At 40.5% G+C, this 16,299-nt stretch overlaps 2 protein-coding genes across 2 annotated transcripts in view; both read right to left on the bottom strand.

The window, feature by feature from the left end:
• Positions 1–530: 530 nt before the first annotated feature.
• samd1b (sterile alpha motif domain containing 1b) lies at positions 531–12,290 on the bottom strand. The gene is made up of 7 exons (XM_073841980.1): positions 11,113–12,290; positions 9,495–9,777; positions 7,145–7,227; positions 6,191–6,251; positions 5,545–5,641; positions 5,127–5,247; positions 531–2,522 (listed from the first exon to the last, which is right to left on the bottom strand). Exons 1-7 carry the CDS (start codon positions 12,229–12,231, stop codon positions 2,373–2,375), a joined length of 1,914 nt encoding a protein of 637 aa, XP_073698081.1. The 5' UTR covers positions 12,232–12,290; the 3' UTR covers positions 531–2,372.
• A 2,613-nt stretch (positions 12,291–14,903) lies between these two features.
• Positions 14,904–16,299, bottom strand: part of prkacab (protein kinase, cAMP-dependent, catalytic, alpha, genome duplicate b) — a 36,039-nt gene continuing 34,643 nt past the window's right edge. The window contains exon 10 of the mRNA XM_073841741.1: positions 14,904–16,217. Within this exon, the coding sequence (XP_073697842.1) occupies positions 16,092–16,217 (126 nt within the window). The 3' untranslated portion in view covers positions 14,904–16,091. The remainder of the gene's footprint in view (positions 16,218–16,299) is intronic.

The following is a 16,299-nucleotide window of genomic DNA, read 5'->3' on the forward strand; positions in this document are numbered from 1 at the left end:
TAAACAGGTAGTCGTTAATGTCATAAAAATGCAGATAACATTTTATAAACAAACATACAAATAAATAAATCAGTTTGAGGAATTCGAGGTGCTACAATTGTCAGGCAAAACAAAGGTTCCTATAATCTAAAAAAGAGGCTGACCTATTGCACCGAGCAATTTTAACTCGTTCAGGGTTTCTTCACAATGCAATGGAAATGAAACCTGTCTTTCGTAACAGAATAAGTAACAGTCCCATTTACAAGTGTGATGGACCTGTTTGTGTGATCAGTTTAACGACGCAAAAGACATCGCAGCTAATGGGCAGGTTAAAGGATAACTATTGCCAAAATGCAACCTGGGCTGTTTTTTTTTTTATTTTACTGTAAACGAGACAAACTTATATCTAAAAGCATAATTACGACAAATGAGCCGTTTTTGAGATTGACCATGATTTCGTTTTGTGGTCAATGGCCGGTGAATGGGAGTACTAGGGGCATAACTTTGAGCGCATCAAAATCGATATTTTTACAACACGAAGAAGGCTCGACACACCATGACACTTTACTCGAAGTATCGCCTGGGTCTCTACACATGAACTCCAGCATTGAGAACATTGTTTGTGTACACAGAGTTTACTAAAAAGAACATTTTTGAACAACTCACTTTCACTGTTTGAGTTTCCGCTCGCAGCCGTCTTGCCAGTCAAGAAGTGTCGATCTCCGAATGCGAATGAATGGGCTCCATATGAGGCTCTTTTTACAACTAGAAGGTTAATATTGTTTTTCACTTGCGACAAAACAACGAATTAGCCGTGCATTTATATGGAAATATGCTTTAGGAGCTATCCATCCTCGCATTCGGAGATCGACACTTCTTGACTGGCAAGACGGCCGCGAGCGGAAACTCAAACAGTGAAAGTGAGTTGTTCAAAACCTTTCTTTTTAGTAAACTCTGTGTACACAAACAATGTTCTCAATGCTGGAGTTCATGTGTAGAGACCCAGGCGATACTTCCAGCAAAGTGTCATGGTGTGTCGAGCCTTCTTAGTGTTGTAAAAATATCGATTTTGATGCGCTCAAAGTTATGCCCCTAGTACTCCCATTCACCGGCCATTGACCACAAAACGAAATCACGGTCAATCTCAAAAACGGCTCGTTTGTCGTAATTATGCTTTTAGATATATGTTTATCTCATTTACAGTAAAAAAAAAAAACAGCCCAGGTTGCATTTTGGCAACAGTTATCCTTTAACATTTCCACGTCTCATCTCTCACAAGTCAGTTTTTGTAATTTGTTAAATTGACCCTTCTGTTATTATTTGATTGTTTTACACAAATTGTTTTCTCAGTTCCCACAATATTCATCTGATAGGCTAATATATATATATATATTTTACAAACTGTAAAGTTCAAGAGCTGCATGGCTTCGGGGCTCTCTGTGCATTTGAGGACATTCAGACACATTCTTCAACTGCTGGTGAAAGAATATCGTCATTGCTTCGCAACTTGGACTTCACCTTAAAAAACGGATATATGCATATGTACAAAAGTTACGCTTAGTTCTCAATGTGGGGCCACAAAGTCATGGCTGGCAAATCCGAGATTAAAGGAGTCAAAGTCACGTTAAAGGGAGATCCTCAGTGAGATGTGCCCACTTGATTGTGCGCAGAAGATCGGCATTAACATACAGTTTTTTTTTTTTTCGGACATAACACTGCAAGATACAACAAAAATGGAAGGAACAATAAATGTTCAAGATCATTTCAAAATGTTGGAGAAAATAAAATTCAGTCCATCACTGAGGGAAGACAAGGCTTTCAGTGTCATTGCAAAAGTGTCAAGAACAAATATCCAATCAGAAATGACCTTTCAAACTGTAACCAGACAGTTTTTTTTTTTAACAAAAGAGTTCTGTGCGCATTGGAAACCCTCCAGCTTTTGTGGTTTCAGTGGCTTGAAACTTAAAGTGAGGTGCCCTCTACTGGACTGAATAAGTACTTCAGAAAAAATCCACTTGATGAAATTAATGAAATCAGGGTCAAATGTCACAATCCAAACCGTGGTATCCATCAGAGCAGCATTAACTGCACAGTCTTTCCAAAAAATGGTTGACGCTCCTAAAGAAACTCTTTTTCAGTCTTCTTTGTTCCAAACTCACTCCGTGGTTCTGCTTAGTTTGGTTCATTTCTCTGTTCAGGACGAAGTCCTTTCCAATAGCTGTGGGATTACTGATATAAAATATATACATTTGTGTATGAGGAAAACAAGAACGGCTTTGTTTAGAAAGTCCTAAACAGTCATGTTTTCAGGAATATGTGTGTTCTAGGCCGAGTAGATATTGTTTGTTATATGTACATGCGAGTAACTTAGTCACTAAGTGTGTGTGTATGTATCAGCAGAAAGCTTCGTCATCTTGGAAATGGGTCCTCTGCAGAACCTTGACGTGTCTTTCGTAGATCTTTAGGGCGGGACCGAGTCTGATTGACAGGCCTGTCAACACATCATTCCTTTGCATCAGAAGGAGGGACTTCCCGTCGATCTCCTGTCAGGAATAAAGATTCCGTTATACCTTCTATCTCTAGCAGAGCTTCTGTCTTAAAGGAGTAGCTCACTTTCAGAACTAAAATGTACAGATAATGTACTCACCCCCTTGTCTTCCAAGATGTTCATGTCTTTCTTTCTTCAGTCTTAAAGAAATTATGCTTTTTGAGGAAAACATTGCAGGATTTCTCTCCATGTAGTGGATATGTATGGTGCCCCCAAGTTTGAACTTCCAAAATGCAGCTTAAATGCAGCTTCAAAGGGCTCAAAACAATCCCAGCCGAGGAAGAAGGGTCTTATCTAGCGAAACTATCAAATTGACAATTTATATACTTTTTTAACCTCAAATGCTCGTCTTGTCTCGTCTCTGTGATGCCCATGTATAGTCTGTGTGATCCGTGTCAATACAGTTAAGGATTAGTTGAAAAATTCCCATGTATTTTTTTCCCCAACTTGAAAATCGCCCTACAACGCTGCAGAAGTACCAACCCAGTGTTTGTTTGCTAGAATGACACTGGTTCACTTGACAAAAAGGCAATAGGGTTTTTCCATAGGCTTTTGGATTATCGCAAAAAATAAGCTCTGTGTTCAACCATAGTTCATGAAACACGTTTTGTCCATCAAGGTAATCCTCGCAAAAATAATATAACTTGTATAAATTTTGAAGCCTAAATACAAACGGCAGAACTAAAAAGCTAAACTTAGGTTATAAACAAACTACATCGGTCGCTTGCCTTTAAAGTCACCACCATCATGCTTCAGACAACATTTTTCAAACTTATTTTTAGAAACATGTTCAAAGGATTTACTCTGTGGATGAATTTTATCCCATCATATAAAACTAATAAATACAAAACTAGAGCCAAATTAAAACTGAAATGAAACAATAATAATAAACCGTAAGGAGTGAATAAATTAAATAATCATAACTAAAGCACATGTGAAAGCACCCATTTCTGTACATTTCGAAATAAGGTCCATTAAAAGTCAATAAATCCTTGATTAATATGGGTATTTTAATTAAAAACGAGTCTCCACATAGTATTCGATAAAAGGTGCATGAAATGATTAAATAACAGCAGAGTGAGCGAGTTTTTGATTATAGTAAGATTGCATTTATTTTAGTGAATAAAGTACCATGTTTCAGCTGTCATTTTGTCAGAGTGGTTACACAAAATTTAATTTTATCCTTGCTTCTAGAAAATCTTCAATCTTTCTGCTTTCTAACAGCTTCATGTGGCCGTAAACATTGAATTTTAATGTGGCTTTAGTAAAGTTTCACCACGACCATGTAAAGCCGGTAAATGTGGTGTTTACATGGAAGAATGGTAATATGAATTTACCTCATGGTATGAACCCACAATCTCCACTGGTTACATCAATCTTACACACAAAACTATTGGTTGCATTTTGGGGCAAAGCAAAAAAATAAAATAAAAAACACTGTCGAACGACAATATAAATATATATAACTTGGTTTGGTTATCCTACAATTAATTGTACTACAAATTATACTATATTTAGAAAATACTATAAATTTATAAACTGTACTGCTTGATGACATTTAATGTCTCCGACAGTGCCTGTAGTCCCATTTAGCAACTTGTTGGCAACCGTCTTTTTTAAGAAACGTCACAGTTTAAAAAAAATCACGAGTGGGGTGTAACTGGTGTGTTTTATGTCATACAATAAAACGTGAAAGTATCTCGAGCTTGTGTTAACCATGGACCTTATTTAAAGGAACACTCCACTTTTTTTGGAAATAGGCTCATTCTCCAACGGCGTAATAGTCAAGGAGGTTTGCTGCCGTAATATGGCCGAAGCAGGCGGAGTATTATCAGAAATGAGTTCCCAGCTAGTTTAGCGTTTGCACATGTGCTGCGTGGTATTACTGCTCCTGCTTCGGCCTTATTACGGCAGCAAACTTCCTTGACTATTACGCCGGAATGGGAGTGTAGTTCCTAATCTTACCAGCCTAGAAACTTGAAGCTTTGTATTTCCACCGGTCTTAGTACACGATATAACTACAGAAGAGTCAAGTTTTAAATAGGACAAATATGGAAACTCGTTGGTCATTTTTGAACGTGATGCTATTGGTCTAATAGGATTCAATGATCTATGCTAAGCTATGCTAAAAGTGATATCGCCAGAACCGGAGAACGGCTGAATGGATTTCAAAACGGTAAAACTCAACTTATTAACTCGGGGGGAGTTGGAGAATGAGCCTATTTCCAAAAAAAGTGGAGTGTTCCTTTAAGGGATTTAACCAAAATCCCATTCAAAAAACTTTGGGGCGATGGAACCGGACAGTGCTAAAATGAGCGAAAAAACGGAAAAAACTGATTGCTTTCGCTAGATAAGACCCTTCTACCTCGGCTGGGATCCTTTAGCACCCTTTTAAACTGCATTTTGGAAGTTCAAACTTGGGGGCACCATACATATCCATTATCTGTGGAGAAATCCTGACATGTTTTCTTTATGACTGAAGAAAGAAAGACATGCACATCTTGGATGACAAGGGGTACAAGGAGTACATTATCTGTAAATTTTTGTTCTGGAAGTGAACTAAAGTCATGGAGGGATCATGGAGTTCACTTCCACACACCTGTGTCCTGAAAGCGAGCGCTTGCTCTGGAAATCCGGCCGCGGTGAAGTAGCTGGCAACGTCTGCCACAGTCCAATCCACCGGGCTCATGCCACTCGTCTCTGACTTCACGAAGCCACCTCTGAGGCCAAACAGAAAACATGAATTCATATTTTTTCATTTAAAAAACGTCGAAGGTACACTAGAGATGCACAAAGGAAAATGTAATATCATGACTCAAAGACAACCTTCAATCTTCGGTTTTTATTCCTTTCATTATGATTCACTTTTGGCGATTCCTCTTAGAAGGTCACTAGGTGTTTTACAGAGACTTTTCTTCTTCTTTTTTTACCCAAACAAAGCCTTTTCTCTCTGGTCTACCCTCTGTCTTTCTCTCTCTCTCTATCTCAGTCTGCTGTGTTGTTTGTGTGGTACTCACATTCCTTCATTCATCCCTCGTTCTTCAGCTGCTCCTGGTGAGGCAGAAGGGGTCAGCAGACATGACGACACTCCCACTTCCAGCTTACAGCCTGAAACTAATAGGCAGAAAACACACACACACAGAGTTATATTAAAGCAACACAACTACAAAACAAAACCACAAAATGACAACTATATGAAACACTATATAAAGAAATGCATGAAGAATATTACATCACACTGTTTTGAAAAAATGCACACGGAATAACAACCATATAAAAGATGGAATAACAACACAACTGTATGAAAACAAAATGGTACAACAACATAAGAAACACTAAAAACCAGTGTTGTTCCACTCCATTACAAGTTACACGAATTATGTAATCAGATTACTTTTTGGAAGTAACAAGTAAAGTAACAGATTTTTGTTTTAATTTACAAGAAAATATCTCAATAAGCCAAGTAACAACAGTTACTTTTTCTAGGGCTTGGAAATTCACAGAATATCTTCATGGAACATTATCTTTCCTTAATATCCTAATCATTTTTGGCATAAAAAGATCATTTTGACCCATACAATATACGTTTGGCTATTGCTACTTGGTTTTGTGGTCCAGGGTCACATGTTCAGAAAGTAGCCAAAATTCATTCTAAGAACTTACAGTTTCTTATAGGTATTGAGGATGGAGCCTTCACAGTCTCTGACATCACAATCGCCTGATCCTAAATGAGAAAGAGGGAGAAAAAAATACAAAGAGATGCACTCAGTAAGACCACATTAAAGACTGGGATAAGGGGGAAATGAAAGACAGCAAAATGATTTCTTTTGTAAACGTGAAGCATTAAAATAAACCAAATATATTCATGACAAAAAGCACTGATTTTCTAAAACACTGTTATCACCTCTTTGTTTGCCATTGAACTGATTAGTTAAGCCAACAACTGACATGTGAGGCCACTCAAAAAAAGCTGGACTTCGAGAGTCAACCTACAAATGGTCTCAACTGGAATAGGAGAAACATCTCAGATATTAAAACCTTTTAACAGGGCTTTAAAGGGGTCATATGATGCAGTTTCTTGTTTTCCTTTTTCTTTAGTGTTACAAGCTGTTTGTGCATAGATAAGATCTGTAAAGTTGCAAAGTTTAAAGTCGCAAATCCAAAAGAGGTATTTATTATAAGAGATAAGACTCAGCCACGCCTTCCTAAAACGGCTCGTTCAAACACGCCTCTACTTGTCCACATCACGGGGTGAGTAGATTTGCATAACATTGCCCATATGTATATGGAAAGAAAGAAGGCATAACTTTTACTTTTTGACTTGTTTTGCCGAGAAACGGCATCACGGCATGGTTAGGGGTGTAACATTTCCATCACACGCTTGAGGTATTTGGCCAATCACAACGCATAGCTGGCCAATCAGAGAACACCTCACTTTTCATCAACGATGAGTTTTTTAAAAATCGAAGCATTTCAGAAAGGCGGGGCAGAGAGGAGCAACAATAATGTACATGTGTGTTTTTTTGAACACATCGCATTACACCAAATACACAAAAAAATATCCTTTTTAGCAACATCATATGACCCCTTTAAGTAAACTTTTACCTCACACATTACCTCAGTGCTGGGATGTAGCTGATCAGGCGCATCTGCGTTTTTCTCAGTACCAGCATCCTCAGTCTCCACTGGCATTGTCTGCTCTGAAAGTGTATGAGAGAGAGATTTTAATGCTATCATTTCAAACAAAGACATTTGTCACACATCTGCAGGGAGCCCATGTCTGTATTCACACAGATTCCTTCAGCACAAATCTATATCTCTCACAGAAGCACTCAATTCCAGCACTTGGAATAGCGGTTTTGTTGAGAACACCATTTTAATTGTGGCGCAATTTTTTTTTTGCCTTGGCTACACACTAAAATATTCCATAAAACAACCAAAACAGAAGTGAAAACCTCTAGCACTGCTTGATGGTGCACCTGTGGAAACCCTGCGCTCACATCCACCTACTGCCTTCAAAAATACCTTCCCCATGAACACCTTTGCTTCAGATAAAAACAATTCAGCATCTTCAGTTGTAATGCCATCTGGCTAGAGTCTAACTGAGATTCTAATAAAAATGTGATTTTTGCAAACTCTATTAAGACTGGATTTTTGAAAAGTCTGAAACTCTTAGTATCAAGGACTTTCAAATTATTACTCTGGCAACAGATGTAGATACACCAGATATTGACTGTCCGATCAAACAGATCTGTTTTCATCGCCTAGATTTGATGTGAAAACACATCTGACTTATGTGCAATCTGAACAAACACCCTCCGGACAAAGCACCTTCAAAAAGCACTCATAATGATACTTTTATTCTCCACGGCTTTCAAATATTGAATGACTTGCTCACAGGTATGTCTGCCAATTTTAGAGTTCTACTCCAAAACCCAAAAGGACTTTCCTCCTCTGGATAAACTATAGTCTGAATTTATTAAAAGACAGTCCATGAGCAAAAGTATTTTTTTAATTTATAAAAATATTATCTTTGATAAAGGCTGTATTATAGCTCTTGTATTAATACTTTATTCTGAGCAGGGCTGTGCATCAATAATTTCCATTTCCTGTCCCTCCGATTGAACTTCCTGTATGGTGTGGCCTATTTGATTTGAATTCTAACTCATGACTTAAACAATGAATGAGCGATTAGCAGAAGTTAATTAGAAAGTATTGAAGCATAGATCTGTGTGTAACATTAAAAATCATTGCGGTCACAGATGTTTGTATTAGAATTTATTTCTATTTATGACCCTGGACCACAAAACCATAATGTTATTTTTTTAAATTGAGATTGAATCATCATCACGTAATAAATAAGCTTCCTATTGATTCATAGCTTGTTAGGATTTGACAATATTTGGCTGAGATACAACTATTTGAAAAAACTATATTGAGAAAACCGCCTAAATAAAGTTGTCTAAATAAAGTTCTTAGCCAAGCATATTACTATTTAAAAACTAAGTGTTGATATACAAAATGTACAAAATATTTTAATAGAAGAAGATCTTTACTTAATATCCTAATGATTTAGGATATACAATGTATTGTTGACTATTTCTACAAATACACCCATGCTACTTAAGACTGGTTTTGTGGTCCAGGGTCACACATTTATTTCTTTATTTCATTATATTCTTGCATTTCTTGCATCCAAACTCCTCAGGAATGTTTTAAGTAACTAAGAAACTTAATTTGCTACATGAAAATAACCTTCTGAATCTGATGTACTGAACTCACTGTATTAAAAACATAATAATTTTAATACATATTTTGGACTTGTTTTCCAGTACAAAATTCTAAATATTAAACAATCCTCAAAACATTAGGTTATATTAAGATGTGACCTGGAGCACAAAACCAGTCTTAAATAGCACAGATATATTTATAGCAATAACCAAAAATACACCGTATGGGTCAAAATTATTGATTTTTCTTTAAGGCCAAAAATCATTAGGATATTAAGTAAAGATCATGGTCCATGAAGATGTTTTGTCTTTTTTTTTTACCGTAAATATATCAAAACTTATTTTTATATAAGTAATATCCATTGCGAAGAAATTTATTTGGACAACCTTAAAGGTGATTTCCTCAATAGTTTGATTTTTTGCACCCTCAGATTCCAGATTTTCAAATAGTTGTTATCTCAGCCAAATATTGTCCTATCCTAACAAACCATACATCAATAAAAAATAAAAAACTGACCCTGGTTTTGTGGTCCAGGGTCACATATTTGTTTTCAGAGAATATATCGTGCACAAGTTTATTTTACTAACAAACAAGGTTAATGCTTAAAACAAGAAAGCAACTAAAAAATAATAATTTAACATCTATTCTCCATCTTATCCTAAACAGTTTATCTTCCATTAAGCATGTTAAGATGTTTTACTGGAAAAGTATACTTAAGCAGAGACATCGTAGGTACCTTCACTACCACCCACGTCTACTTCCTGCTGTATGGAGCACTGGTTTGGTGTCTCCAGCGATGAAGACGACTGAAATTTCCCCTCAGACGTCACTGATGAGTCTGTGCCATTATCTTCCTCGACCTCCATGTCAGGTGAGGCTGGCTCAGTGCAGGTATTGACACCTGTAGGAGCTCCATCAGCGATGGGCTCAGGAACATCCTCCGCTGAGCCCACTATGTTTTCCTCTGTGTCATGCTCCTCACTCTCCACCTCCATCCCTTCCTCCTCCTTCACCTCGTCCTGACAAGCAGTAATAGAGACACAGCGTTTTAAAAAGCTGTAATGGACTTTTAACCAACAGTAGTCATTATAAAACATTACTGAACGCTTTATTTGAGATCTCAATGACTGGAATGGGTTTGATCGTGACTGTGCCTTACATCACACTGGCTGCAAATGTACGGGAAAGAAGAGAAGAAAAAACTATTGACTCTCGACGCCCCCACTACGGGAAAAGGCCAAATAGCGGTTACGACGCGCGTCCCTCAAACTGCTGTTTTTGTGTGTGTGCGCGCGTCCTCATGCGCGACCTCCAGCGTCTGCAGAATTGTACGAATTGCGGTTTTAACATCTAAAACTGGCCAAACATCCGCTACAGATTCTCTCTCCAGTGATTTCGATTAGATAACAACGATCTGGCCACGTACTAAGTAACTCAGTGCGGTTCATAATCAATTTGGCGATAGTCTGTTAAGTGAGCGGGACAGCGCTTGAGAAATCTGATCAACACAGAGAGGATAACAGCGCAGGAAAAAAAAAAAAAGAACGAAACACGATGAACGCTCATCGCTCAAACTGACTGGATGAGCCGCACGGAACGGAACTAAGAGGCTTAGCTGCAAGCACAGGGTGCGCTCCGCTTTGGCTCGTCATGCAGCGAATTTCCGCCATCGCAACTGCTTTTACCTCGTATGACCGAAGTATTGCACAGAGCGACGGCTCGCCCGAGAAAACAGACGCGAGCCTCGGGTCCCCCCTCCCTCCCTCCTTTTTACATTTTCCGTGCGCGTCTAACTTAACAGACACCGCCTAGTGAAAAATATCCAGCACAACTTAGAACGCAACAATAATCGTCGGCCCTGTCGTGTAGTTCACGCAGACATCAATGTTTCTGCACCCTGTCCGCGTCTGGCTCTCGCCGAGCGCGCTTTTGTGTAATGAGTGTCTATTAGAGCAGCGGAACAAGAGAAGCGACGGTGTCTCGCACGCAGGCGGGCGCTGCCGAGCGCGAGTCCGCACCTTTTGTGCTGAGACGTTGAAGTGAAACAGGGCACGCAGACAGTTGCGTGTCGAGCGGAACACACAATGTGAGGTGTCGCTTCTCCCACCGTTTGCACACAACATGACATCAGAACAAGCACGAAAACACGCTGTTTGCCGCAGACACGCACAGTTTGGATGTTCTGGCGCACACTTGCACACGAGAAAAGAGCGGAAATCAAATGCTGTGGGGCTGGTTTTTTTTGTCCTGAGCTTTTTTTTCTTTCGCTTTTCTCAAAGCATGATCATTTATTTATACGAAGACGGGGTGTAGCGCTGCGCGCTGCGCAGGACGTGTTGGAAATATTAAGTTACCTTTTTCGCGAGATGTCCGTCCTGCAGTGCGCTCTTCAGGAGTCGCGCGGACGGCTTGGCCGCCCCCATCCCCCTCGCGGGGAGAGTGATGTGGCCGAGGCGGGTCCTGCGGAGGCGACCCCTCTCGATCTCGCGCTCCAGCACCACTTTGACGCGGTTGCGGGTCAGCTTCTCCCCGGGCATCCCTCGCTGCGTGCTGAGGTAGCCGAGGATCTCTTTTAGTCCCGGCGGTGCGTGGCCCCGTGTTGCGGCGGAGCCCCGGTGTCTCTCGGACAGACTTCGAACCGCAGCCACAAGCCTGTCGCCCAGATCAGTGCTGTTCTCGTCCGGGGAGTCCGAGCAGCGCGCCCCGGAGCCCTTTGCCCCCACCTTGAGTTTGGGTTTGGGCGACGCGGGGAGCTTGCTCTTCGGAGGCGGACTGCTGACGGCCGAGCAAGTTTTCTCCTCTTTCTCGTCATCCTCGCTGCCCTCGTGGCCGGCGCCGAGCGTCTCGTCTCCTTCGGCCCGTTGGTTCGCACTTGAAGCAGCATCGCGCTGGAGAGAGGAGCCGCTTCCCCCCGCCTCAGCGACTACTCTCTTGTCTTTCGATGCACTTGTTTTCACGCTCCCGGCGGAGTGGCCCGTTGCGCCACAACTAACAAAACTGTTTCCGCTAGGTTGTGGTAAAATCTTGTCTTCCTTTCCGAGAGTCGAGGGCGAGGTTTGAGGCAGGGGGCCGGGACACGGGCTCAGTCCGCGTTCCTCGGGCTCCTTATCCTCGCACTCTTCTTGGTCCGTGAGGCTGAGCGCGCTGTCCGCGTTGTTATTGAAACTGGCGTGTTTGGGCTGCTCACCCAGAGACTCGCCGCTGCTGCTGCTGTCGGTGGTTGGCTCCGTTCTCTTTCTGCATTTTCTTTGCACTTTGGCAGCGTTCCTGTACGAGATGGACCCCTTGTAGCTAACTTTCAGCACAGTTTGCTCTTGGATCAGTTTTTCTAGTTCAGCCCTGGTTTTGTCCGGGTCTGACCCGTGTCTTCTTCGGACCATTCGGCAGATCCTTTCCAGGTCCGGTCGGGCTTTTCTCGAGCGCAGGGAGTCGATGGTTTCCAGGATCCACTCTTGGTATTTGGGCTCCGACATGTTGCAGCACTGGTTCCGTTGGCTTTGGCCGAGCGCCTCTCTCTTGTCTCCGAAGTGATCCGCTCCGAGCCCGGCTGGTAATGAAGCGGAAGCCTCGCTGTACGCCTGCGTTTACCCACTATGTGCGCTTAAGGTGGACTACTTTCTGAAGAGAGCCATCCGCTACGCTCTGCGCCTATGCGAGGCGCCTATTTAAGGTGGTATTGCGGAGTTAGACGCTTTGCGCACCTCGTCGACGGGCTTTTGTTCACGCTCGCCCTGCTGTCCATTGCATCTAACGCAACAGATTTTTCATCTCGATGTTCATTTAAATAACATTTTAAAACGCATCTGCGTTTAATGGTTGGATGACAGATGGCTCGCTGGTCGATACTAAACTGGATGAGCCTAGTCTTATTTTATAACTCCTCACGTCACTGCCAGCTGTTAACACAGAAGCAAAATATTATGTAAAATATACTAGTTACATTCTCTGCAAGCGGTGGGAATAGAAAAGATCAAGAAAGTTTGATCAAAGTGCCTAAATGACATTGCGGAACGTTTGAGTGAAGCTGACCTTCAGAAACCACTTGAGTCAGACTAAATGCACAAAAATGAAGGCCTGGCATATATAGTAGAAAGACTCCATCCAAATTCCACTGTATTTTCAAAATATATACTTCATGCACTCTCTTGGTGTACTTAACTTGTTTTGGAGGTTCTGGAGCAGTGGGTGCGAAATAGCCCACCCAACTCATCCCCCAGTCTTCAATTTTCATGCCTGATCCCACAATGCACAGTTCAGGACTCATACAGTACGACAGCGTGACGAATAGGACAGAAGCTTAAAGGGTTAGTTCACCCAAAAATGAAAATTAGCCCATTATTTACTCACCCTCAAGGCATAGGTGTATATGACTTTCTCCTTTCAGAAGAATGCAATCAGAGTTATATTAAAAAATGTTCTGGCACTTCCAAGATTTATAATGGCAAAGGTGTTTCTCTTCAACGGTCCAAAACAAATCCAATAAAGCACATCCATCCATAATAAAAAGTGCTTTACACTGGTCTAGGGGGTGAATAAAGGCCCCCTATAGCGAATCGATGCATTTTTGTAGGAAACATATCCATTTATAAAACTTAATAATCACTTTAATCTAACTTGCGCTAACAGTTGTGCACAGAAGCTGCTCTGGGCAGAATGTGACTATGAGTTTTGCGAAAACCAACGTTTGTTTACAGAAGCAAAGAAAGCAAAGTGTCCTCACTTTAGCAAAGGAAAACCAGGCTACTTTTGGCTCATATTTAAATCCTCCATCATTTCGTGATTCTACAGTGCCTTGCACAATTTTTCATACCCCTGTATTTTTTTCACATTTTGTTATGTTGCTGCCTTATGTTAAACTACTTTAAATTACTTTTTTTCCCACATCAATCTACACTCCCTACTCCATAATGACAAAGCAAAAAATAGGTTTTTAACATTTGTGCAAATTTATTAAAAATAAAAAACTGAAAAGATCCCGTTGCATAAGTATTCATACCCTTTTCTGGGACACTCGAAATTTAGCTCAGGAGCATTCATATTGCTTCTAGATGTTACTACACTTAGAGTGGAGTTAAACTGTGGCACATTCATTTGAGTGAGTCTGATTTAGAAAGGCACACACCTCTCTGAAAAGGTCTAACAGCTGAAAATGCAAATCAGAGCAAAAGCCAAGTCCTGAGGTCAAGATAACTGCCTGTAGAGCTCAGTGACAGACTTGAGTTAAGGCGATGATCTAGGGAAGAGTTCAGAAAAAAATCTGCTGCATTGAAGGTTCACAGAAGCATTCTCCATAATGGAAGACGACTGGAACAACTAGGACTCTAGAAAATGTCTGCCAGCCCCCATCCAAGCTGACAGATCTTGAGAGGTGAAAAGCTGAGGCAAAGAATGGCAGATAATTGCCAAATGCAGATGTCACATCAGACCCAAAACGACTTGAGGCTGTAAAGGTGCTTCAACTATGAACTGAGTTAAGGGTATGAATACTTATGCAATCTACTTATTTCAGTGTTTTATTTTTAATACATTTGTTAAATTTGCAAATCTGGTTTTTGCTTTGTCATTATTATGGTGTATGGAGACGGAGTGTAAATTGATGTGAGGGAAAACTAATTTAAAGCAGTTTTACAATGCTGCAACAAAACAAAATGTGAAAAAAAAAAAATGAATTCATGACCGTTGTTTTGTTTTAATCTTTGCACTGCGTATCCGTGTTCGTCATTTCATCTGCCATCCGCCCAGAGCTATTTCTGGTACAACTGTTAGTGCAAGCTAGAGAAAAGTGATTATTTATGTTTTATATATGTATATTTTCCTTACAAAAATGCATCGACTCATTATGGGAGGAGTTTATTCACCCGTCGGAGCCGTGTGAAGCACTTTTTATTATGGATGGATGCACTTTATTGGACTTGTTTTGAACTGTTGAAGCGAAACACCCGCCCACTGCCATTATAAAGACTGGAGGAGCCAAAACAACTTTTTTAATATACCTCTGGTTGCATTCGTCTGAAAGAACTAAGTCATATACACCTAGGCTGCATTGAGGGTGAGTAAATAATGGGCTACTTTTCATTTTTGGGTTTAAGACCTCAATATAATGTTAGGTGTTTCCGCTTTTATGCATAAAGGGACATAGAACCTGTTTGGTATTTATAGTAATACTTTATTGGAATGATTCTTGTGGTGCAAAATATCACAATTAACTTGAACCATGTCCTCAGGAGTAAGCACTGGTATCCACTGAGTTCACCTCCAGCTTAGGAGATATTTGTAGCCTAGAGAGTTGCGTGTAAGAAATTCTCACCCAAAAAGGAGCCAGATGCACTGCACCCATTCAGAGAGAAGACTTTGCCTATTTAAAAATGCAGAAATGGAAGAATAAAAGGGGAAGAAATGGCGAAAGCGGAGAGAGCCTCGACCGTGAGGCTCCGCCGCGTGAATCGCGCACAAAGTGTGTGCAGTTTCGTCAGGTTTTTATAAATGTAGAACCCAATGAGAACCGTAACAATTATAGTATCAACAATACCAAACGATCGAAACAAAAACATTCATCCCCTCCTCTGCACGAAGGCCCGTGCTCTCTGTCAGCTATAATCAATCAGACAACTGACGAGTCAAAATATTGACACTTGTAGGATTTCATGGCACATTTCATAGGTGAAAGTTCAAAGTTCATCAGTGAATATTTTACAGAGCGCGGTGGACCTACAGCTGAAAGAAGAAGAAAAAATAAAAGAGGTGCTTTGATGAAATCATGGCTTCTTTTCTGTGCCATTTTCACTTTGTCATCCCTTCAGTGCATTTTTAAGAATAAAGAAACACATGACAGTATACAGGACCAAAAATATTTCGGTTATTACACAGGAATACATTTTTTTTTTGTTTCATTCTTTTTTTTGTTGCTATTTTTCCGTATGGTTGTTACGGTGACCTAGTGGAGGACTTGCACTTTAGCGGTAACTGCTCAAGATTAGAGACGATAACTAACCCCGTCGGTCTTTGTGCGGCAACAACTATCCCAGTCCACAGGCCAACAATTACACCCCATCAAATCCATCATGATTAATATCACATGAACAGAGATTAAAAAAAAAAAAAAGAGGAAATAAAAAAACAAAAGAGAAATTACAAACATGATTAAAATAGAGGAGATGATAAAGGCCTCACTGTTTATCCCTGGAGGTCTTCTCTGCACTCTTCCGCTGGTTTCTCTGCTGTTTAACAGGAGGAAGGATCGGTTTTAAGATTCATGCACTTTTTCTCGTTCTCTCTCTCTCTCTTTCTCTCCACCTATATTCCTCTCTCTCTCTGATTTCTATCACTCATTCCCCTAGAACTCTGCAAATTCTTTCGCACACTTCTCCGTGAACGACACACGGATCTCTTCTTCCTCGTAGTCGTCGAAGTTGCTGGTGTCCCCGGGTCCTCTGCATTTAGGCACAAATGGGGCCTCCACCTGTGACAATGCGGAGAAAAAAATATATATATTATTTTATTATTTAGTTTAAATTGTTGTTTTCCCGCTTTATAGTCAGAGC

The sequence above is a fragment of the Garra rufa genome, chromosome 6, assembly GCF_049309525.1.
Source record: "Garra rufa chromosome 6, GarRuf1.0, whole genome shotgun sequence".
Taxonomy (NCBI): Eukaryota; Metazoa; Chordata; class Actinopteri; order Cypriniformes; family Cyprinidae; genus Garra; species Garra rufa.